The following is a 23168-nucleotide window of genomic DNA, read 5'->3' on the forward strand; positions in this document are numbered from 1 at the left end:
GTAGGAGTGGGGGTTGCCAGACAGGGCAAGGCAGCAGGACTGGGCTGGTCGGGTCATTCCGGGCAGTGTGGTTCAGTTAGAACAGATACTAGAAAGTAAGCAGCCCTTAGAAAAACAGGAACAAACCATATTTACTTCCACCTAACCTCCTGCTAATTTGATGGCTCCAATGAATGATCCCTCCCAGCCCTGTGGTTCGCCATACTTCACAGACACGGGATCAGGACGCCAGAGTTCTGTTCTAAGAGCTTTATTGACCAGATGAGAAGTCAGCTTGAACACAGCTCGGGCCTGCAGCCCCTCCACGTGACTCCTCCATATAGTGTTGTCCTTTCAGTCACTGGGAGCAGCGAGACCCAGCCCCTCCCCTTCCTCCTGCTGCTCCTGACCTGGGGCCTGCAAGGGATGGGGGGTGAAGAGGCCAGAGAAGGGTCCCTGGAGAAGGGTGGGGTGGCAGGGGCAAGGCCCCGAGTGGGCAGGCAGGTCCTGAGGACTGGGCACATAGGGAAGGGATGTCCAGATGAAGCCTGAAGCTGTGTGTGCCTCCCTCCACATCTGAGGGTCGAGCAGGAGTGGTGGGAACAGGGCACCGGCCTGGTCTGTGCTGGGACAGGGAGGAGCTATCACCACAGCCTCGGGACCCGGGTTCGGGGCGGAGCTATTTACCCTCAGATTTGGGCCACTGATAAATGAAAGTGTGTGTTTTGGGAGGTGTTTCATCCGGGCCTCTGCCAAACAAGGAACTAGATGCCTGGGGAGGTCAGACCACATCCTGACTTCGGTTCCTCAGAGCTGAGTTCTTTTCCTCACCCCCAGGGGGAGGACACCGGGTCCCCAGAGCCTCAGAGGCAAGAGGCCTAGAGAAGCAAGTAGCTCCTATAGTCCATGACCCTGTCTGTATGCCCTTCTGCATCCACAGTGAATTCCCGAGCTGGAACTCCCCAGGCCTATTCCGAGGGACACCAAGAAGCCCACCCTCTTACCCACAGAGGAGAATCCAATGAACCACCAGCTTCCTCTGCCCCATCTTGTTCCTGCTTCCCCCTCCCCTGGGCCTCCTGTTCCTCTGGGATCCGAGATGTGGGCTCAGGGATCTTGGCAGGTTGATGACGGACACTCAGCCTAACAGGCTGAGAACAGAGGACTGTGGGGTGGGGTGTGGGGAGAAGGGCCCAGTCCCACCTGCACTAAAACACTGAGGTCTCCTGCTGGTGATGGTGTCAGGTCCCAGGAAGAGGGAGCCCCGTAGAGGAGTGGGATCTCAGGCAGACTCCAAACCAGAGGGAGCCAGACACCCAAGTTCAAGTCATTAGTGATGTGTGGCAGGGCTGAGAGAGGGAGGAGGGATCCTGGAGGTCGCCAAGGCTGCTGGGAAGGGAATGGCGATGAAAAGCACAGGAGTGAGCAGCGTGAGGTGGATGGCAGCAGCCTCACTCAGAGTGGACCAAAGCCCCAGCTCCTTGCCCAAAGCCAAAGCCCTTGGGTCCGAAGTTTTTCGCGTAGCATCCTGCCGAGAGAGAAGGGGTAAGCCTGGCTCCTCTTCCCCCAGGCCACACCTCCCAGCCCTCCCACCAAAGATCCTCCACCCTGGGCACCTGGTCAGGCCTCCAGAGCAGCAAAATCCACCCAGCGCCCCTCATCTCTGTAGCACCCCGAGCCCTGGTAGTGAGGAAGTTCTTGGCTCCACATTATGGCCATTTCCCCTACTGCTGAAATTATAGGAGAAGCACTATCTGCTGTCAGGGCATCCGACTAGGAGTTAGGAAGCCAGGTCCTGGCCCCATCCTGCCCGTATCTGCCATATGATTCTGGCCAAGTCACTTTTCCTTCCGGGCTTGTCTCCTCATCTGTAAAGTGAAGGGTCACACTAGAAGCTCCGGAATTGACCCCAAGGCCAGGAACTGGGTTTACGTTTAGCAAGGGCATAACTGGTTAGCCCCCTACCCCCTCAGACCTCTCGACCCTTGCATTAGAAGTGAAACCACCCACCTTTGCAGTAAATCTCGCCATCCTTGTCAGCCAGGGTGGTGGACTCAAGGCCTTTGCCACACTTGGCACACCGGAAACAGGACTTATGCCAGGACTGTGCAGGGAAGGAAAGTTAATGTTGCCTCCAGGGACGAGGGTGTCCCCTACTCCACAGCCCCATTCCCCTTGACATAATGACAGTGGAAGTGTTCAAGACGCTCCCGAAGTCTGCTCAGCTGGTCCTGCTGGGAGGACGTGGCCCATGGGGCCAGGCAGTGGCCGAAGCAGGCCACGGACCACACGCGACCTCACGTCATCTTCAAGGAAGTGTTGCAATGGCTGGGTGGTGAGTGGCACCAGCTGCACCACAAAGGGCAGGTGAGGGGGTGGGTAGCTGTTTCCCCCACAGGTATGCACAAGCCTTCTCCAGACCCATCCTGCCTGGGGATCAGCGGTGTGGGCATGGGCTTCAGGCTCGTCCTGGAACTGCCACCTACTAGCTGCACAGCCTCTGTTCTTTCCTCCTCCGGGAAACCCCCCCCCCGCCCACCCTGCAGAACGGTCGTGAGAACTGCATATCCACACACGGTTGGTGCCCAGCCACAGTGCAGGCTACTGCAACTGGGATTCGTCTGAGCCAGCCTGGGCCCTGAAGTTCTAGCACTGGGCTCCTTGTTTGCCTGGAAACCATTCCCTCTTGGACAGGGGGCTGGTGGTATCTCCCTGGCTCAGTGGCTGAGAGGATTAGACAGCGTGAGCAATGTGACGTGCCTGGCACAGGCCTGGCCCAGAGGAGGCCCAGAGCCAATCGTATCGAGTATTACTCTGGAAGGAGAAGGGGTCTGTGAAGTGCACTGAACTCAGCAGGGCAAGGCCTGAGGAGTGCGGCTTCTCCAGGGGCCACAGAAGTCTCTTTGTGGGTCTAAGAGGAACCTGCTAAGAGCCTGCCAGGGAAGAGGAGGGCCTAGGTTTGCACACGGTGATGGGAGCCAGCACAGACGCGAGGACCTCTCAGCACCCTGCTGCCGTTAGCAACAGCTGAGCACGCTAGGCCCCTGACGTATAGACAGCTCTGCAAACCCGGGAAAGCCAGGGGCAGGCAGCAAGCGGGCAGGACCAAACAAGGCCTTTTAAGGTCAAAGAGAGTCCCTCAGCACAGCCTGGGCTGGAGAATGAGAAAGGAAGCTGGATCCCCTCAGATTTCCTGGCTGCCTGACCTATGCACGCTGGCTCCTCCTCCCAGGCCTCGGGGACAGCGGACAGCAAAGTCCAGAAAGCTGAGATAGGCAGGCCCTCCCAGCACCTCAGCAGCCTCCCAGCCTTCGCCTTCTCCTCTGGGGAGCAGGGTTTGCTACACCAGCTCTCCAGGCGCGAGCGAGCCGGGCTGAAGCGCATGCGGACCACCACCCACCCCTCACGTTGCCTTGCCCACCCTCCAAATAAGCTGGATCCCTTTGCTCACTCATTCAGCACCCAAAAGTACCCCTGTTCCTCGATATTTCTTTCCTGGCCAAGGCCAAAGAGAGGTGGGAGCTTCTCCCAACCTTTTCTGCTTGAACATAAAATTCTCTTATCCCCACCCCGCAGAAGTTACAGCCTTTACTTAGACCCTGTCTGGGTAATGAACATAGTGATTCTTAGCTATTTTTTATAACTTTCGAATCTCCTAGTGAGACACTATGAGCAGAAAAAGATACCAACTGCATAATAAGATTAATATCTCCCGTTTTCATATCATTTAATCCATGGCAAGGATCTTCATTTTGACCTCACAACAATCCCCCAAAGTACACAATAACAGTAACAATAGCACCAACAGTAACAGCAATGGCCAACGTGTCCTGAGCACACCCTGGGCGCTGCACTGGGGGCTGTGCTGGGCGCCCCATGTGCAGTATCTCCTTTATTCTGCAAAACAACTTAGTATGATGTGACTGTCATTTGCTTCGCTTTACAGATGCAGATGGAGGCTTAGAAAGGTTAAACAATTTGCCCCAAGTTACACAACTAATAAGTGGCAAAACTAAGGGTTGTCTAGGGTCCAAGGTCTTTTTTTTTTTTTTTTACAGTCATTTTGAAGATTTTTTGTATTTGAGACAGAGTGTGAGCAGGGGAAGGGGCAGAGGGAGAGAGAGAGAGAATCCCAACCAGACTGCCCACTGACCATGGGGACCAAAGCAGGCTGATCCCACGATTCCTAAACCATGACCTGAGCTGAAACCAAGAGCCGGACGCCTCACTGACTGAGCCACCCAGGCGCCCCTAGGGTCCAAGGTCTTAATCATGGTGCCAGGATTCATGACAGCTGTGGAAATGGGTTCAAAGAGGTTAAGTGGCCCAAAGCAGAGTTAACAGTGGTAACAGCACGAGCTTCCGAGTTAGAGGGACCTGGGCTTGACTCCTAGTCCAGCCACTGCCTTGCTGGAAGATCTGGGCAAATTAACTTAATGCCTCTGACACTCAGCTTCTTCACCTGTAAAATGGGGATAATAATACCTATCTCCAACCGTGACTGTCAAGGTTGGAGCCTGCTATGGTCTAGATGATGTGGCCTAAGTGTCAGTTCCCCATCCATTGGTCCTGGGCCCCTTCCTCAAGATGGAAAAGACTTGAAAGCCAAGACCCCAAAGCCAGAAGAGCTACAGACAGGCTCTTGGCTCAGCTGTTCCAGACGCTTGCTATGTGACCTTGGCCGAGTCTCTCCTCCATCTGGGCCTCTCTGGCCATAGACTGAGGATGCCTCTTCCATGATTCTCTGACCACTAGTCTGGTGGATTACCAGTTCTCCTGCCTCTTCTCCACTGCAGCCTCTCTGGGAGGTGGGATTGTCTCACTGGGACGGGGGCTTGTTACAGTGCTTCTTATTGTGCTCTGGGGTTGGGGGTCCACAGGGGAAGGCATACATGGCAGTCAGAAATAGTTTGCAAAAGTGTCCCAGGAGGCTCTGATCAGCCCTGAACCTTGAAAATCTCTGCCCTGGGGGTACATGGATGTACATGTTTTTCCCAGAATCCAGGTCTTACAATATGGAATGTATGTGGGTTTTCCAGTGGCTCTTAACATTTTGGGGATCACAAATCCTTTTGAAAATCTGATGAAAATTGTGGATCTTCTTCCCAGAAAGAGACATGTTCCCACAAAATTTTGCATATACTTTTAGGGGGCTTGTAGCTCCTTTGAAATGCATCAGATTGATCTTTACAACTCCCTATAAATTGCACATAAGCATTTAATAATCAGTTTCATCAGTGGTGGGCCTGTTATCCTCATGAATAAGAATGCTGGCCAAGCCACCTCTCCCTGGAGCCTATGTGTGCCTTCCTCAATCCTTGCAGACTGGAAGGCACAGGGACAAGCAACACACAGGGACAAAGGGTTATTCCTTCCCTAGAAGGGAGGGAGTTAAAGCCCAGTGCTCACGCTCCCTTGATCAGATCCAGGACTGACTTACAAAGTTCTAGAACCCACATTTTAAGAAGGCGTCTCCCCAGCCCATCTCCCCAGAAGCCACCTTACCTTCCCGGCACCAATCACCTTCTCAGCCGCATAGACTGCCTGGCCGCATCGGGGGCAGCGCTCGGATCCGCCAATCTTCTGTGCAAACTTGGAGGCATTGGGGTTGGTGGTGGGCCTATGGCCAGGGGCCCTGTGTGGGCAAGGACGTGCAGTGAGACAAGTAGGGCTGGCCCCGTGTGGGCATGACCCCACCTTCATCTCACACCAGTAGGGGGCGGCTCTCCCAACCAGGACCTCCAGGGTGCTCTTCCATTTTACAGATGGACAGACCCAGGCTCAGCACAATGCTGTTTTCACCGAAGCATCCTACTGCCCTCCACCACTGAGTTAAAACACGGGCATCAGGGAGCAGCTCATTTGCTAAGAATTGCCCTCCTCTGTTCCCCATTCCTGCAGCCTGCCTATTAGATTCTTTCCAGGAGAAATCTGCTGACAAATCATTCCCTCTGGGGCAATGACCTTGGCTAAAATGTGCTCACTCATCTGTCATTTCTGTACATTCCCCTCAAGGTCAAGATGCTGGCCAGGCAGACTGCCAATAGCCACTGTTTCAACAGGTCAGAGGTCAGTGGGTGCCAGTGAAACCCTGCCACATTTCCAAGGAAGGGAGATGGCTGCCCCTTAGTGCAGGGGTGAGAGATGGTGAGAGAAAGAGGCAGTTGGGGCGGTGTTGCTACTTCTGAGCCCAGCTCTGCGCCCGTGGGACCCCCGGCCAGGCCACTGAGCCTGGGCTGGGGTTTCTCATCTGAGAAAAGAGGACATTGGACCAAGTAATTCTTGGCGCCCCTCCACACTCTAACCCCTCTGTAAATATAGGCTGCACTCTTCACACAGGGAGGAGCCTCGCCTGCTTTATTTCCCGCTGGACCCTCAGGAACTCTCACTGGCCTGACCCCCAGTGGGTGGCTCCAGGACTTCCTTGGAGATCAATGGCTTTCTGAACCTTCCACGGCTGAACCAGAAGTGGTTGCAAATGTGTGCGACACGGGGGTGGGAGGGGAGACCTCAAGGAAGGGGGTGGCGAGACTCTTGTACTCACTCCTCATGCTTGATGCCCAGAGACTCCCCCTTGTCGGTGCTCAGCGTGCCTGCACCCTGCCCGTAGCCATAGCCTTTGGGCCCGTACTTCTTGCCGTAACAGGACTTGCAGTAGATCTCCTCGCCGTGCACGGCCACGGTGGTGCTGTCCAGATTCTTCTTGCAGACCACTGGGGAGGGAAGGGAGCATGGTGAGCTGGCAGTGGGGGGGAGCCCCTTGCTCACTGCAACACCTCCGCCACCCACCCACCCCGCCGCTGAAGCTCTCCCGGCACTCTGAGAGAGAATATCCTGATCTTCCAGGAGCAGCGTGGAAATGGAAGTCAGATGGCCAAGGAGCTGGGAGCAGGGAGGGAGGGGATTTTCGTGGCCTCATTCTAGGAATGCCGGTCAGCTGAGCCACCTCTCGCAGGAGCCCACGTGTGCCTTCCTCCGTCCTCTTCACCCTCAGCCCTCGCCAGGCTGTGGTGCACCCCAGGGATCATCCAAGGCCACAGCCTAGGCTGACCCCAAGCCACAGGAAACCTGCTGAGGGCCTTCGCTCTGCTCCTGACAATGTATCCCAACAGGAAAGAAGAAAAAAGAAAGGAAGACAGTCCGGGTTTTCCTGCCTCCAGCAATGGACTCCTGAAGAAACAATCCATGCGTGCCTGTGGGGGCTGGGGCCGCAGGTGAAGTGATGCACCCCGAAGAAAAGAAAAGTTTCTTGTTTACTAAGTACCCAGCATGGTGGGCCTTGAAGTGAGATGCAGGATATGCTAATCACAACAGTATCTGGAGGTTCTGATCTCAGGAACCAGCTTGTCTTAGGAAGACCTGAGGTCAGACTCGGAAGAACTCCTGATTCCTAGGGTATCACCAATTGGAATTGGATGAGCTTCAGAAATCCTGTGAGTTCGATATACCTTCCTGTGCCTGTCGGGGCGGGGAGGGGGGGCGCTGTGCCCAGCCATCCAGAGTGAGATGGTCGGAGCCTGGGGTCATGGCAGTCAGACTGCCCAAAATCAAATCTCAACTCTCTTTCTTTCCAGCTATGTGACTTCTGTGTGATGGGCAGGTTATTTTCCCTTTCTAGCCTCCATCTCTCCACTTGGTTCTTTTCGGGGGTTTTGTTTGTTTGTCTTTAATTTTTTTTTTTTTAAGTAATCTCTACACCCAACATGGAGCTCGAACTCACAACCCCAAGATCAAGAGTTGCATGCTCTACCAACGGAGCCAGCCGGGTCTCCTTTTGTAAATGCAGACAATAATATCTACCCCAAAAGGTGGCGGGGAGAACTGAATAAGATCTTACATGTAAAGTACTTAGCCCAATACCCTGTACACAGTAGGTGCATAATAAATGTTGGCTACTCTTATTAGTATCATGTAAAGTTCCTATCATGGGGACACAAGGGAGGAGGAAGAACAGGCCCAGGCCTCAAGAGATCATATGCTCCCAACCCCCACCTACTTCTCTCAAGAGGTTCATCCTCACCCTATCTGCTTAGGTCTTAACCTACAGTCCCAGTTTGGTTCTGTGATACCTTCACTATGGAGATTGGGTGCGCCCAACTGGACCATAGACTCAAACACGTCCTTCTGAAGAGGGAGCCTTCCAGAAACCACTAGAGGAGCCGCGCCTCTCACCTCCCCCTGAGCCGGCTCTCAGCTCAGCTCCGCGCAACTTGCAGTCCTCTTGCCTTTAATGGGTCTGGCCCTCTGCCAGCTCCTGTCTTACCCTGAGCCCCAGGTTGCAGACTTCAGACTAAATAAGGGCCCTCTAGTCCTCCCCTTGAGATCCTCACCCCATTCCAGTGTTCTGGGCAGCCCAAATATGGAACTTCCCACCACCTCCCCTGGGGTTTAACTCCTGGCAAGGAGGGAGAGGGAACAACAAGCCAAAGGGCTCCAACATTCCCTTCTAGGGCGGGGAGTCAGGAGTTGGCCTGGAATTGCTTCCTGTAAGACCCAAGTTGAACTGAGAATTCCAAAACCAGAGGGAAGGCAGAAAGCAGAGACAAGAACAGTTGGGGAAACAGAGGGCTCTTTTGAATGATCTTGCATGCAGGAGACCCAAGAGCTCAGCCCAGAGGAGACAGCAGGGCCTACCAGTCATTAACGTCCAGGCGGCTCCCTGCAGTGCCAACGGAGCCCTGACTTCCAGATCTGGTGTGAAGACCACCCTGCCAGTTTCTGCCCTGCTTTTTCTCCCCCTGGCCCTCCTGCCCACCATGGCCCACCTTCAACACCTTACCCAGGCCCTCCACCCTTCTACCTCCATCCAGGCAATATAGTCTGGTCACCTGGAGGCTCTACCAAAAACTCAACTGAGGGGAATTTTGAATGAAGGCCTAAATAAATTTCTACCAAATAATGTTAAGATAAAAAAAAAAAAAGACTTAGGTATGGTTAGTTATGCATTTGTTGGAAAAATGTCCTTCCAGATGCCACAGGCTCAGTGAGGTCTTCTGATGCTATTTTGAAATATGCGCAAGAGGCAGTCCCAGGTGAGAGGTCAGAGGCCCCCTCACCCCACCACAAAACAGAGAGGGATTCTCTCTGGAAGGAAAACCAAGGCCCACAAAGAAGTTCAAGCTCACAGAATTAGCTGAAGCAGGGCCAGGTCAGAACCAAGCCTGATTTCCAGACCTGGTTGTTTTCTGACTGCCTAAGGTCCCTTTCAGGAGGCCAAGCCTGTGGGACCAAGAGGGTGAAAACTGACAACAAACTTCAGCCTGTGGGTGAGGAGATTCTGGTGTCAGAGGGCATGCAGGGCTTCTCTGAGCTTCCCCTGTGCACTGGGGTTCTGGAAAACAGTGCAATTTCATCAGTCAACCACCATTAGGCCAGACCAGGTGTAGTTTTCCACAGGGCTGGCTGTTCAACCTGACCTGCCCAGTAGGGAGTTGGCTACAGTTCAGAGAAAGGCATGCAGCCTCAGGGTGGGCCCCCAACTGCAGAGCTGAGCTACCCTGCCTGCTAGCAGGAACTGGCCACCCCTACTGAGGCCACCGGAGTAGACTTCAGGCCCTCTCTGTTCCTGCTTCCAGGTCAAAGGCCAAGCCCAGGGCAGAGGCCATTCTCCCTGACTCTGTTACATCCTCCTGTCTTCCACCTGTCTGTCTCAGGCCCTCAGGAAAGGGAATGTAGGTGCCACACTGACTAGAAGCCAGAGCCAAGGACCCGAATGGTCAGAGGCCCAGACAGCAAAGGGACTATGGCCCTAATGCCACCTTGGCCCATACTCTGTGAGCCTTAGGAAGGAAAGCGCCTTCAGAAGAAACTTAGAAGGAACGTCCTTTGATTCTCAGTGTCGTTCTAAATTCTTGAATTCAAGCTGGACACTTATCACCCACTTCTCTGAAAGAGAGAAGCGATGCTCCTTCCATCGATAAACAAATCATCAACAACCTGCTGTGTGCTCAGTGCTGTTCTGGCACCAGGAATCGGCAAGCTGTGGAGACACCTGGTTGCCGGGAGCTCTCTGAGCTCGGATACCCAGAAGGCTGGCCTGGAGACCCCAGGGCGACACGAGACTGCTCCCTATGCTGTTACTTTCATAACACCCCCTCCCAGCCTGGTCCCCAGCCTGACTTTCCACAGCTGTTTCTAATCCTCCACACCCCTTCACACCCTGCCCCAGGCCTGCTCCCTTCTTCCTATGCCACCCCCTGAATTCCTGCTTTCCCCCAACTGCCACCAACAGCTACTCCTCCACGAGCAGGACCGAGGCCTCTCAGTTGGCCTCTTGTAGTGATTAAGCAACATGTGAGAGCAAAGACAGAAGCCCTATGGACCCCAGCAGCCCAGACCCTCTTCCTGCCAATGCTGAACCCTCTGAAAAAATAAACGGCTTGAAAATTCCTAAGCGCAGTAAACTGCTGATAACAAGAAGCTGCTGTTTGCGGCCTCCTCTGTGGGCTACAGGCCAACAAGGCCCCACTGGGGCTCATTTACTCCTGTTCATCAGATGCAGCCCTTGGGTGGCCACTCCAGCTGGCTGTGCAGGGTGCGGGGAGGGCCCCTGCTGCCCTGTGCTGGGTGCCTCCCAGCTGGGTGGCCCGGAAGAGATCTGGTGAACATCCAGTGACCAGGTGGCCCTTGGTCCATCTGGTTCCTACTCTGGATCACAAATCACCTGGGAACAAAGTGGCCACGGACACTCCCAACTTTACTTCATGTGATACGGGATGGATGGGACCTCCTTTCCTGGATCTCTCAGATGGGCTATGAGGTCTCCTTTATGTCACCACACCATGTTGTCTGCAGCTCCCTCAGCAGCACGTGTGTGCGTGCCTGTGTGTGCATGTGTGTGCTCATGCGTGTGCCTGTGTGCGTGTGCGTGCATACGCGCGTGCCTGTGTGTGCGTGTGCGTGCCTGTGTGTGCTCATGCGCGTGCCTGTGTGTGCGTGCCTGTGTGTGTCCAGGGCAGTGTCTATCATTTATCGAACATTCACAGTTGCGTTAAGTACTTTGTTTTCCAAGCTTCTTTCTGTTCGTTCTCACAACAACCCCATGAGGTAAGTATTATTAGCTCCCCTGTAATCGTGAGAAAACTCAACTAGGGAGAAACTGAGTAACTTGCTCATCAGCACACAGATAACCAAAACTGAACTCAGATTCAAACCCTGCCCGACTGGCTCCAGAAACCCAGGACTTAACTAAGACATTCCCCAGCCTCCGGCTCTGTCTGCCCTCACAGAAAACTCCTCTTCCTCTGACCAGGACCCTCTGTTCTGATCACAGTGAACCAAATCATTTAGAAATGGGGGGAGGGGCGCCTCCTCGAGGCACCGCTTCCTGGGTGCTCTGAAAACACCGTTGGGGTCAAGGACTCCTGGAGCCACTTGACGGCTCCCAACTGCTTGCTGTCTGTTGCCCGGTTTCCTGCTCACCCGGGCTTGTGATTCGAGCCAGCTCCAGGTTACTGGGGGTGGATGTCAAAGATCTGTTTGCTCATCGACCTCTTATCCCAGGCTGTTGGAGCAAAATGGGAGGTGAGGGAAGTGACCAGGCTGGCCTGGTCACATCAGAGGGGCTGAAGAAGGGAGAACCCAGCTCTTCTTCCAGGCTCAGTGTCCCCATAAAGTTGCAGCCTCTCTCACCTTTTAACAAGGGATCATTTGGGTCCAAATTTGGGTAAAACTTTGGGCCCAAAGTGGTTTCCTCTTAAATGATGGCATTGTGGCAGGGAGAGAAAGAGAAAGCAGAGTGGAAAGTTTCCCTAAGCAAGTCTGGAAGCTTGGCTCCCTGCTCCAGAGCGGCTGCCGCCCCCACCAGCTCTAGCCAGTTCCTCCCCTTAGAAAGCAGCTTCTGAGCGGAACAAAGAGGCCTGTAAAAGTGTTTCCCTCCCCAGCTGTGCTCCAGCCAAATGTCAAGCTGTTTACGTCCCATGGGGCCCGTCCCCTGTGGTTTTGACAGGCCCAGCCTGTGGGGACAGGCCCTGTCCCCGTCCCCACGGCAACAGCAGCAGGGCCCGGGGTGCATACTCACTGCACAGGAAGCAGGATTTATGGAAGCTACTGCCTTCGCACTGAACCTCTTCCGCGAAGTACACCGTCTTCTGGCACACCCCACATTTCTTGCCTCCTCCCCAGTTCGGCATCCTGAAACTGGACCCAGACAGGGGAATTAGTTTTACGGGGAGCCGGAGACCCAGATTGCCCGTGACGCAAGAGCCACCGGCAGACCGAGGATGGCAAGAGGCAGCAGGGCACCTGTGGGGGCCCCCAGTCCTGGCTGGGCACTTCCTCCTGATGGTTCTCCACGTCCTTCTCAGACTGCCACTCGGGGGCTTCCTGGCCCAGTGCCAGCAACAGACAGTCACTGAGCCACTGCTGTATTTTCAACCCGGGGCCAGGCACTCTAAATAAGCATAAGATACCAGCTCTCCAAAGGAGGCTGTGGAAGCAAGACATTGAACCCTCTGCTACATGCATCAACAGGGGTGAATCTCACCAAGGTCTGTTTGAGCCAAAAGAGCAGATACACTAGAATTCACAAAACACAAATCATCTGTGGGAGGTTCACAGACAAAATTCATATTGTCGAGGGATGAACCCACAGGTGGAAAAGTTATAAAGAAAAAGCAAGGGAAGATGATCACAAACTATTATCTTAGACCTGTTACCTGTGAGACAGGGAAAGGCCCAGAGCTGTGTGGGGGTCTCCAGAGGGGCTGCTAAGGCGCTGACAATATTTTTTCTTAACTTGGGTGGTTGTCCCATGGGGGCTCACTTTACAATTATTCTTTGAACTATACATGAAGGTATTATATGCTCCTTTATATGTAAGATACAGCTCACCAGAAATTTTTTTAAGCCGGGGGGGGGGGTGGGCGGGGAAGGGGTAGGCACACAGGGCACAGTTCTCCAGCCTTAGAGCCTATTAGAATCGGGAGTGCACGGGGCGCCTGGGTGGCTCAGTCTGTGAAGCATCTGCCTTTGGCTCAGGTCATGATCTCCAGGTGCTAGGATCCATCCTGGCATCAGGCTTCCTGCTCAGTAGGGAGTCTGCTTCTCTCTCTCTCTCTCTCTCTCTCTCTACCCCTCCCCACTGCTCATTCTCTCTCTCTCAAATAAATAGATAAAATCTTTAAAACAAAACTTGGGAGTGCAGGGGGGCTTCTGCAAAATCAGATTGACCAGTGCCACCCCAGACCCCAGGGGAAGTACAGGAATCTAGATATTTTTTTAAGATTTTATTTATCAATTTGACAGAAAGAGCTCAAGCAGGGGGAGCAGTGGGCAGGGGTAGAAGGAGAAGCAGACTCTCCGCTGAACAGGGAGCCTGATGCGGGGCTCGGTCCCACTCGGGGTTGCATCCCAGGACCCTGGGATCATGACCTGAGCTGAAGGCAGACGCTTAACCGACTAAGTCACCCAGGTGTCCCAGGAATCTGGATTTTTAATAAGCACCTCAGGTGAGTCCAAAGCTGGCAGCCTGAGACCAACTTTGAGATGCTCTAGGTATTGGTTCTGAGTTGAGGTCTTGATACCAGACAGGTTGGGTCCAATTCTGAACCCCACTCACTGGCTCTGTGTGCCTTGGGCAAGGGAGTTGTCTTTCTAAACCTTGATTTCTGCATCTGTAAAATGAGGATAAAAACAAAAGCTATTTCACAGATTTTTTTCTGGGGATAAAATGAGGTCTGGCACGTCAAAGGCATGGTACAGTGCCTGGCCTATAGTTAGCGTTCACTAATTATTATTTTTAAAAATCTTATCTATGTATTTTTTTAAGATTTTATTTACTTATTTGAAAGAGTGAGTGAGAGAGAGAGAACGAGAAGGGGGAGGGGCGGAAGGAGAAGCAGACTCCCCGCGGAGCAGGGAGCCCAATGCAGGACTTGATCCCAGGACCCTGGGATCATGACCTGAGCTTAAGGCAGATGCTTAACCGACCGAGTCACCCAGGCACCCCTGCATTCACTAATTATTATTAACGCAGGAGCCCAAGACTGCAGGAGAGGCCGTGCTCCAGGTTGGCACTGATGCACCAGAGACCGGCACAGCAGGTACCCGCCATGGAAACTTGGAGAACAAAGATCCCCTCAGGCTGATGGGGTCAGCGTCTCTCCTCCCATTTCACTCCTCCGTTCAACACACATGTTACTGGAGGAGGCAGATGACAGAATTCACGGAGGGTGGGGTCCTGTGCAAGGTACAGGCGACCGTGGGTACAAGACGGGGGATGAGGTAGCTCAGGATGTGGTGAGTATAGGATGATGCAGGGTGCTGGAAATGAAGGGGGACCGTGCCAGAGGGGGCTGTTGCCTCAGGACGCAAGGGAGCCTAAGGAGAAAACTCACCAGTTTTCTGTATCAGGAAATGTTGAAAACAGGGATGTGTTATCCAGAACCCAACTTCCTGGTGGTAGCAGCTAGAATCAATGTCAAGGACAGAGGGAGACATGGTTTCCACTGCTGGAGAGCTTCCCATCTGACTGTGGACACAGGCCTCAGCTCAAGAAGAAAGTCTAGGTCATGTTCACAATGTAGTCCCCACACCCTGCTCAGCACCTGGCATACAGGTGTTCCTATAGGCGATCAGGAAGTAGTTGAGGAAAGAATGATGGATGCTCTCATACTGAAAACCATAGCCAGGGCCAAGTTCTCTATGTCGGAGCATCTCAGCAGAGCCTAGGACCCAGCAGAGGTGCACAGTCAATGTGTTCAGCCTGACAAGCAGGGTTTAACGTGGGGGGAAGTGGTGTGGGTGGTGCTGCCTCATCACGGTCACTGGGGCTTGAATATCACAACGATCACGGGGATTTTCAGCAAGGTTTTGTCAGGCACATTTTCACTCCCTCTGCTTTGCCTCCCATATCTGAAAAGCTGGGGTTCCCTTGGGTCCCACCTTGGCCCCCTTCTGTCAAGAACTTCCGTACCCCTCTGGCCTTGGCCTCTCCCGCTCACACATCTAATTTCAGTGAGCATCTCCACCTGGATGGTCCACAAGTACCTCAGATTCAACGTGATGGACCTGAACTCATTGCCTTTTCTCAAACTTATTCTTTTTCTCAGCTTTTCCATTTTTGCTCATGGTACCACAGCCATTCTCTCCATCACAAAGGAATTACTCCACTCCTGAGATTGTCGAGGGGCTCTTCCCCCTTCCGTAGCTGCACCCTACTGTGAGTTCCCTTTCACCCACTCACCCCCAAAACCAGTGCTGAGCCCTTTAGACTCTCTCCTCTCCATTCTTCTTCCCCCCACCGTACCCCAGCCTCCTCACCTCTCCCTCATGCAGCCCATCCCACGCCATATACACCTGTTTCTTGGCAACTACCTGATTTTCAGTCATGGCACATGGCCTGGACCTAACCTAAGCAGCCAAGGTTATTGGCTCAAAGATGGGCCAGCTATATATTTCAGACCAGTAAGACAGGAGGAGGCAGTTCTAGGGGCTCTGGAAGAAAAAGCATCCCGATCCTTTGAGAGAACTTCCTGGAAACAAGTCCCTCTTCCCCCAGTGAGGAGAGGGCTCTGAGATTGTTGTCCCAAGGGAGACAGGCAGTTCTGGGATGAAGCTGACAGCAGGGAAGACAGAGCTGAGAGACAAAAGAAACGGAGTCTGCAATGCATCATTAAGCCACCAAATTCAGCCAAACCTAAAGGTCAATCTATCTCTGAATTTTCCAGTTAAACAAACCAACAAATTCCCTCTATGGGTTTAAGCCTGTTACTTTACAATTGAATGCATCCCCAGAGAGACAGCAGTTATGGTCATGCTGCTTCTGGAATCTCCTTCCTCTTCCATCCCCACTAGGGGCTGCTAGATCTTTTTTGTGGAGGGCACCCCTGCTCAAAAACCATCAATGCCTCCGGCTGGCTACCTGAGGGTAACCACACCCCTCACCTTGAGATTCTCGCCTGCACAGTTTCCTTTTCCCCCTGTCTCCTGTTACCATGCCTCACCCATCAGCGGGGTTGGTGATTGAATCGCTGTGTTCGCTCCCAGAATGCCCGGAGCTCATGCTCTGGCATGCCGGGAGTGCTCAGTCAGTGCCTGTGCTCAGAGCTGGGAGAGGCTGCGAGGAGGCGGACGGCTGAGGCTGGGGCCCATCATCCTATTCCACATGGGTCTAGACGGGCCACGGACCACTGTGCAAGGCCAGTTTTCCGCTCTGCAGGTTCTGCGCCGACCTCAGCTCCTCAGGCTTAGGCACATCACCGACGCCCCCCACAGGTAGGGTTTCTCTATGGGCGTGTGACTTCTCTCTGCCCTCCTCAGATAACCCCCACAGGGCCTGAGCTCCCAGATCCCCGATCCCACCATTCATTCCCTCACTCCACTCTGCCCCGAAGATTCCAGGGGCCAGCTGCCTTGTAGAGCAAGAGCTCAGGGCTGCAACCCTACGATGGGCAGGGCAGTGCGGTGAGAAGAGTGACGTGTATTGCCGTCGGCCTCAGCATCAACCCTTGCCCCCCTTCGTGTAGCAGAACCCCAGCCACCCTCCACTGAGTGACTCAGGGGATGCGCTCCCATGCCCAGCTCTAGGGGCCCACCATGGCCATCCCATTCCCCTGCGGTGGCGGCTTCAAGGACAGGCAGTGACGTATGAGGGGAGCTCTGTTTGGGAAGCTTCTGGAAAAACAGGCGTGTTCATCTAGAGCCACCACAGGTTCTCTTCTGCCTCTGAGGAGGTGACTAGGCATCACCTCCGGGACTCCTGCAGCCAAGGAACCCCAACCGACAGACTACCATCGACGGTACGTCTGCTATGCACCAGGTTATGGACATCATCCCTTTCTTCCCACCTGGAGATGGGGAATATACGCCCACCCTACAGATAAGGAAAACAAGGCTCAGAGAAGAACAGAACTGGATTCCGATGAGGGTTTAGCCACCTCTGGGCCCTCTGTCACCCCAACTGTCAGTCTGTCGCCCCATCCTATATAAGAGCGCCAGCACACAGTAGGCATAGAAGACACCAATGCTTGGCTCTCTCCTCCCTTTCCAACCCCCTGAACTAGTAGGGACACACTCCGTGCCCCTAGGAATACCCCTAAGGGAGGAAAGTTCCCCTAACCATGTGGTTGGGAGCCAGTTCCAAGCAGTGTTTTGTTCCCAGATACAAAGCCCTTCTCCCCCTGGGGGAGACCCACAGCTCCACACAGGCCTCTCCTTGTTCTCCCTGGCTCCACGTCAGGGGCCCACATCCAGCAGGGCCCCAGGGAAACGGGAACATGGGCGGAGAATGGGTGAAACCCAAGGACCTGCCAGTGAGGAAAATCTGCCTGGGATGCCTCTGGGCTGTGCCATCCTTCGAGCCTGGCCATGACGTTGGGGGTCTCCTCTCAGGAACCCAGTGAAGGAACAAGGGCTCCAGCACCTTGGGATAAAAAACAGTGACTGTTCACTGACTGGAAGGGTCCCAGGCTGCCCCTGTGGATGGGCCCCCGCATCCCCTCTGCCCACAAGAGGACCCCTCCAGGGGACCTGCCTGTGGGGAAGAGTCTCAGCTGGAGGGAGCCCCGGCCACCTCCTTCCCTACAAGGGGCAGGGAGCGCTCTTCACCCCACCCCCGACCTCCTGCTCAGCCCCTTCTTTCTAACAGCCACATTCTAGCTATCTATCAGGAGGCTGATTGCCTTAAAAGGAAACCCATTTCTCAGAGTTTCTGGAGTACTTAGAGGGACACCTGGCTTCATCTCAAGTTCTGACTGTCCGACACCCCATGGGAGACTCTGAGGAGGAAAGTTCCCCAGGTCCGAGTTCAGGTGGGAGTGTTCAGTGGTGAGGAAAGTGGGTCTGGAGTCATCCATTCCTGGCTGAATGATCTTGGGCAATGTCCCTTCTTCTCTGAGCTTCAGTCTGCTAGTCTCTAAGTTGGCCTATACACTGGTTCCCTCAGATCCCCACTCTGAGGAGGCAATGAGAATGTATGGAAGTGACAGCACGGTGCCAGGCCAGATCTGCTGATCACCACTGACAGGGCTGGCCCAGGCAAGCTTCTCACCAGCTGTGGGGCCAGATGTTGACCATCCTTCCCAGCTAGTCCACATCTGGAAGGCACAAGGCTTGAGGAATAACATGCCAAACAGGGACCACGAATTCCTGACTCATCTGTCAGCCCAGCAAACGAGACAAGCGACTTGCCCTTCTTTGGGCTTTAGTCCCTGCCACCCCCCTCCCCTGGCAACTTGAGAGGCAAGCAGAGGCTTGTGTCTTTATATCAAGTTCTTTTGTGTATTGCTCTTGGTGTTCAAGAAGCATTGCTATCTTCTGTAATCATATTCTCCACCTGGTGGGTTTCAGAGAGTTACATTCCCATTGGCAATTGAGGTCTGTGTTCTGATTTGGCCTACTTCACCATGTTGCTAATCTCAAAAGAGAATAGGGCTTGAATTTTCTGCTGAATGGCTAGAAACATCTGGTCAGCTATTTACCTAAAATGTCAGGATCCTGGGCACCTGGGTGGCTCAGTCGGTTAAGCGTCTGCCTTCGGCTCAGGTCATGATCCCAGGTTCCTGGGATCGAGTCCCGCTTCGGGCTCCCTGCTCCGCGGGAAGCCTGCTTCTCCCTCTCCCACTCCCCCTGCTTGTGTTCCTGTTCTCGCTGCGTCTCTCTCTGTCAAATAAATAGATAAAATCTTTTAAAAAAAGAACTGTATCCAGATCTCAATCTTGAGAAGAGGGACTCAAGATGGCCGCTCACATAGCAGGAGAGAAATGCACAGGCCCTCATGTGCACAAATGTCATGGAAGTCAGGATGAGGTGATGGGTTCAGTGTGATCATGTTTCAAGCCGAAGGAACCATTTCAGAGACGTATAATCCTTAACAACTGGCCACAAGTGCCCGAAGGAAAGCCTCGTCAAACCACTGATTTGACAAACCATTCCTTGTCTTTATTTCTGCAGTGGAAAAATCCCAACTCTCCCATTCCAAAAACTCCTATTCCTTAGGGTCAAAAAGCGACTTCTGGGCCCAGAGCTCAGGTCCCCACCCACTTGGTCTGGTAGAGACCTGTCAGGTGTTTGTCGACTTAGAAATGCACTGCTTACATTACCTGAGCCAGGTACACAGGACAGCTGTCATCCCATCCAACCCTGCAACTCAGCCTCTTCCTCCACGCCCCCACATTAAGAGAGCAGCCAAGGAGAGAGAGGGAAGGGGGGGCCCTGCTGATCAGGGTTCAGAACCCATGTCTTAGAGGTGACACCTGAAAACCCAGAAAATAGACTTCCCCTGAAAGTAATGGTCACTGAGAGAGGGATTGATGGTCAATAAAGAAATGCCAATTTGTCACCAGCTTCCCACAGCCCACTACATGATTCCTTCACAACCCTGCCCATGGCACGGCTAAGCGGCATCTTTGCGCTATGATCACTCCAGGCCCCACGGTACCCCAGAACTTGACTGTCACTCAAGCTCAGCCCTCTCTCTGTGGCAGGAGTGTTCTCTTTCCACATCCATGTCCATGGCCCTCGCGTGATTGTGAGCTGACAAGTACAGTGCTATGCCCCTCCTGCTTGTCTTGTAATGCCTTTCCCCGCAGAGCTCTCCACCCTTGGGAGTTCAGACATCTGAAGGTCAACCAAGGTAGAAGAGCAGGAGGGTCTATGATTTTTTAAAAAATATTTCAAGACTAGTACAAGAAATCCTATAGTATAATAAGGCCTCACAGGCTACTCAACAGATCAAGTTTCTTTGGTTTTTTTCTGGAGTGATGTCAATGTAGAGTGGTAACAACTTGTGGTCCCATGCTGAAAGGTCTGACTGATGGTTCCTGGATTGATTTTTAAAAAGTAAAACCAAATTAGCACTTAGACCTCATACAAACAGGTTGTCTGCAGCTGACTTCACAGGAAGCTCCATCCCCACGCCACCGCAATCCCCGCATAAAGAACCCCGGCACACTGGAGAGGGAGGGTCTGCTTGCCTGGTCGGGGCTGAGCCTATGCTCCAGCCTGCAAACCTTCTATTCCTTCCTCCTTTGTCACTACTGAGGAGGCAGACGCTGCCTTCTGGCCCTGGGGAAGCACTGGAAATGCCAGAGTCTGGAAATGCTAACTGCCTCCGTATTTACACACTTTACCATACATGGGAATTACTCAATGCCGACGTCAGACAAATTCCTGAGGAGCTGCGTAGTCCAGCCACGTCATTACCAGAGAAATTCCTAACAACTGGAAACCAAAGGCAAAGCCTCTAGTACCCAGCACCCCCCTCCCCATCCTCCCTACCCACAGCTAGCTGCTGAGTGTGTGTGTGTGTGTGTGTGTGTGTGTGTGTGTGTGTGTGTGTGTTTTTCTCAAGCAGTCTCTTTTCCAGGCTTCTTTTCTTTCCTGCAAACCTGACCTGGAAATTCAAGCACGCATCAGACCTGGTGGAAGCCTACCCACTAGGATCTGGGACCTAACATCCAGGGGTGTCTCTCCTCCCTGGCCATGTAGCAGAGTGGAGACCTAGAGGTCACGAGTTCTAACCCTGCCTCTGTCCACGTTCACAAGAGCAAAGCTGTATCTTCCTTAAGTACTTTATAAGCCACAGCAAAGCACTTTGTAAAGTGTATTTCATAAATGGCAGATAGTTCCTTACTAACTGATATAGAAATCGGAAAGGTACAGGAGCAAAGAAAAATAATAACACAATCACTGAGCATGGGTTTGGAAGGAGTTTGCCTATGTTTGAATGGAGCCTCCATGACTAACCAGTTGCGCTACTGGGCAAGTTCCTTGTCACCCTGAGCTTCAGTTTCTTCATCTGTACAATGGGGAGCATTAGATTGTTCTAGATGATACACGTGAAGGACTCAGGCCCATCTCTGGTGCATGGTAAGTGCAGTATCTGCTTATGATTACCTTAAGGGAAGGCCAACTCTAACACTTACTGTTCAGTTTTGTGACTCTCTAGATATTTGCCAATATGCCCAAGTAAGGGCAGATGGTTGACTTGGAGAAAAGGTCCTTTTGTTCTCCCTGGCAACTCTTTGTTTAGAAGACCTCACTGGCACCTCAAAATGTTTAATGCAGGACTCTTCAGTCCTCAAGCAAACCCACTTTTCACCATAAGCTGGGTTTCCATGAATATTTAAAACTTTGGCAGTCTGTCACAAAAGCCTTCCCAGTTTCCTCTCCCCATCAGGAGATCCACAATCGATAAAAACTCTTTTTTCCCCCCTCACCTGGTTCTCAGTACTACTCACAGGGAAAAACTATTTGCAAGGTTTATGAGTGTCCAGTAGGGCCACTCAGCTAAAAGCCTGTATCTACCCCTTTCATTCACCAAATGTTTGCTGACCACCCTCCACGCGTCAACGCTACACTCCCAGGCTGGACTGCTGGGCTCCCGAGGCAGATGTTTACAATTCAAAAAGGAAACACCCGGGCCAGGAAGAAAGGCACTGGGGCAGACCAGAGGCCAAAGGCTGTGGCACCCGTTTTCCACACTTTATTAGCAGCTCCACTGCAGAGCGGGTGGGCCTGTTCTTGAGCTTCTCCCCTGCATCCCGTCCCCCCAAGACCCTCCGTACTGGGCAGTGTCCCCTTCCCCCTCGTGCAGCCCACACCACACCCTCTGCAGGATAAACTTCCTTCCTGGTCTAACTGTCCCCACCCCGGATATCCTCTCTGAGGCAAAGGGTCATTCCCTGGGAAGCTGTGAGCCGTGCAAGGCTGCCCTCAGCAATGATGGGATGACAACTGCCTGAGAGCAGTCGAGGGCTGAGCACCATCTCTCTTGAAGGAGATGACCCTGGGCTCCTGAGTCAGAGCCTGGCTAGAGAATCAGGAGGCACCTATTGAGCGAGAACTAGGGGAGCTCAGCACCCCTGTCCCCAAACCCCAGAACCTGCACTCGGAGATGCCTGAGACACGGCCAGCACGTGCAGCCTCCTCAGCTTCTGGGAGGGAAGGGGGAGGACAAAAGAGAAGTCATTGAGCGCTGCTGTGTTTCATGTCCCTCTGCAATACATCCCCAAAGCACCATCCCCAAAGGAAACTGAGCACTGAGAAGTTACTTCACTTGTCCAAGGTCACCAGTCTATTCAGTGGCAGATCCAACTGTCAAGACTGAGCCAGTCTGCCTTCCAAGCAATCTCTTATGGAGATGCCTGGCTGCCTCTTCATGACACGCTTTCTACCGGTGCCCAGGGGATCTCCTCGGTGCCACTGCAACTGGATCCCAATGCAGAGCCCTCCCAGGGAGGGAAGGCCCTGCTGGTTCATTCACCACCATGGAGCAGGGGGGTGGGTGGCTGGAGCCCAGGACGCTAGGGAGGGGCCAAGCCCAGGCTCCTGCCCCCAGCCTAGACCCAGGTCCTGGTTAGCTCACAACAGCACAGGGACCAAGAGCCTGCAGGATACTCCCCGGCCTGTGTGAGTGGATACGACATCTGCCTCAGAGGTAGTTCGGGGGGTAACCTATTGCCACTTACTTTAAATTTGCCCAACACCAGCTCCTTTCTTGCTCCCCAGCCTTCAAAGACTGAGGCCACCAAACACTGACGGGGGCGGGGGGCATAATCGTCCCCACCTAGCACCAAGACTTGGGGGTGGGGGCAGGTGAAATGTTCCATCTGGTTCTCGAGGAAGAGTGAAAACTGACACCTGAGCTCAGAGCACAGAGGCCCCAGGCTGGGCCCTGAAGCCAGATGTTTCCCCACCCCACCCGCGGGCACATTCTCCTCCCAGAGCAGGAGGGTGAGGGAGGGGGTGGCACGGATGCCCTCATCCCCCTGCGTACAATGAGCGTCAGTGGCACGCAGAATCGCGGATTGTTCTGCTGCCAGACCTGCAGGCGGTGGGGGAGCCGGGTCACCCCGGGTCAGGCGCACGCAGGAGCCCTTTGTGCCAGGACGCCCCGAGCCGGGAGCGCTGCTCGGGCTAAGTGCGGCCGCCTGTCCCACTCCCGCGGCCCGGGACGGCCGCCTGGCCGCACCGCTTTTCCTTCCAGCGCCCCGCAGCGCCCCAGCCGTGCCGGGCGGCCGGGGAAATCGGGCAGGCGCCGCGGGGGTGCCGCGCCGGGCCGGGGGGCGCACGGAGGGGCCGGGCACGCGCGGCCCCGGGGCCCCTCCGTGCTCCCCCCCGGGCGCACTCACCTGGCAGCTGGCTGAGCGGCGCGCGCGGGCGGGAACGCTCTCGGAAGCGGCGACTGGGTGCGCCCGGCCCGCGCCCCGTTTTGTTCCGCTCCGGGGAAGGCGTGTCCCGGGCCACGC

At 53.9% G+C, this 23168-nt stretch overlaps 1 protein-coding gene across 1 annotated transcript; it reads right to left on the reverse strand.

Annotated features, from left to right (window-relative positions):
• Positions 1 to 234: 234 nt before the first annotated feature.
• Positions 235 to 23167, reverse strand: CSRP1 (cysteine and glycine rich protein 1). The gene is made up of 6 exons (XM_025855154.2): positions 23052 to 23167; positions 11999 to 12117; positions 6524 to 6692; positions 5485 to 5614; positions 1990 to 2083; positions 235 to 1507 (listed from the first exon to the last, which is right to left on the reverse strand). Exons 2-6 carry the CDS (start codon positions 12108 to 12110, stop codon positions 1431 to 1433), a joined length of 582 nt encoding a protein of 193 aa, XP_025710939.1. The 5' UTR covers positions 12111 to 12117; positions 23052 to 23167; the 3' UTR covers positions 235 to 1430.
• Position 23168: the final 1 nt, after the last annotated feature.

This window comes from Callorhinus ursinus, unplaced genomic scaffold (genome assembly GCF_003265705.2).
Source record: "Callorhinus ursinus isolate GAN/ISIS: 27379988/994484 unplaced genomic scaffold, GSC_fseal_2.0 scaffold57, whole genome shotgun sequence".
NCBI classification, from domain to species: Eukaryota; Metazoa; Chordata; class Mammalia; order Carnivora; family Otariidae; genus Callorhinus; species Callorhinus ursinus.

Excerpts from the sequence above, each read along its gene's own strand:
- CSRP1 (XM_025855154.2), bottom strand. The coding sequence starts at position 12,110 with ATGCCGAACTGGGGAGGAGGCAAGAAATGTGGGGTGTGCCAGAAGACG. Across the intron at positions 6,693-11,998 it reads TAAATCCTGCTTCCTGTGCA|TGGTCTGCAAGAAGAATCTG; the intron begins GTGAGTATGCAC and ends TTCCCTCCCCAG. Across the intron at positions 5,615-6,523 it reads CTGGGCATCAAGCATGAGGA|GGCCCCTGGCCATAGGCCCA; the intron begins GTGAGTACAAGA and ends TTGCCCACACAG.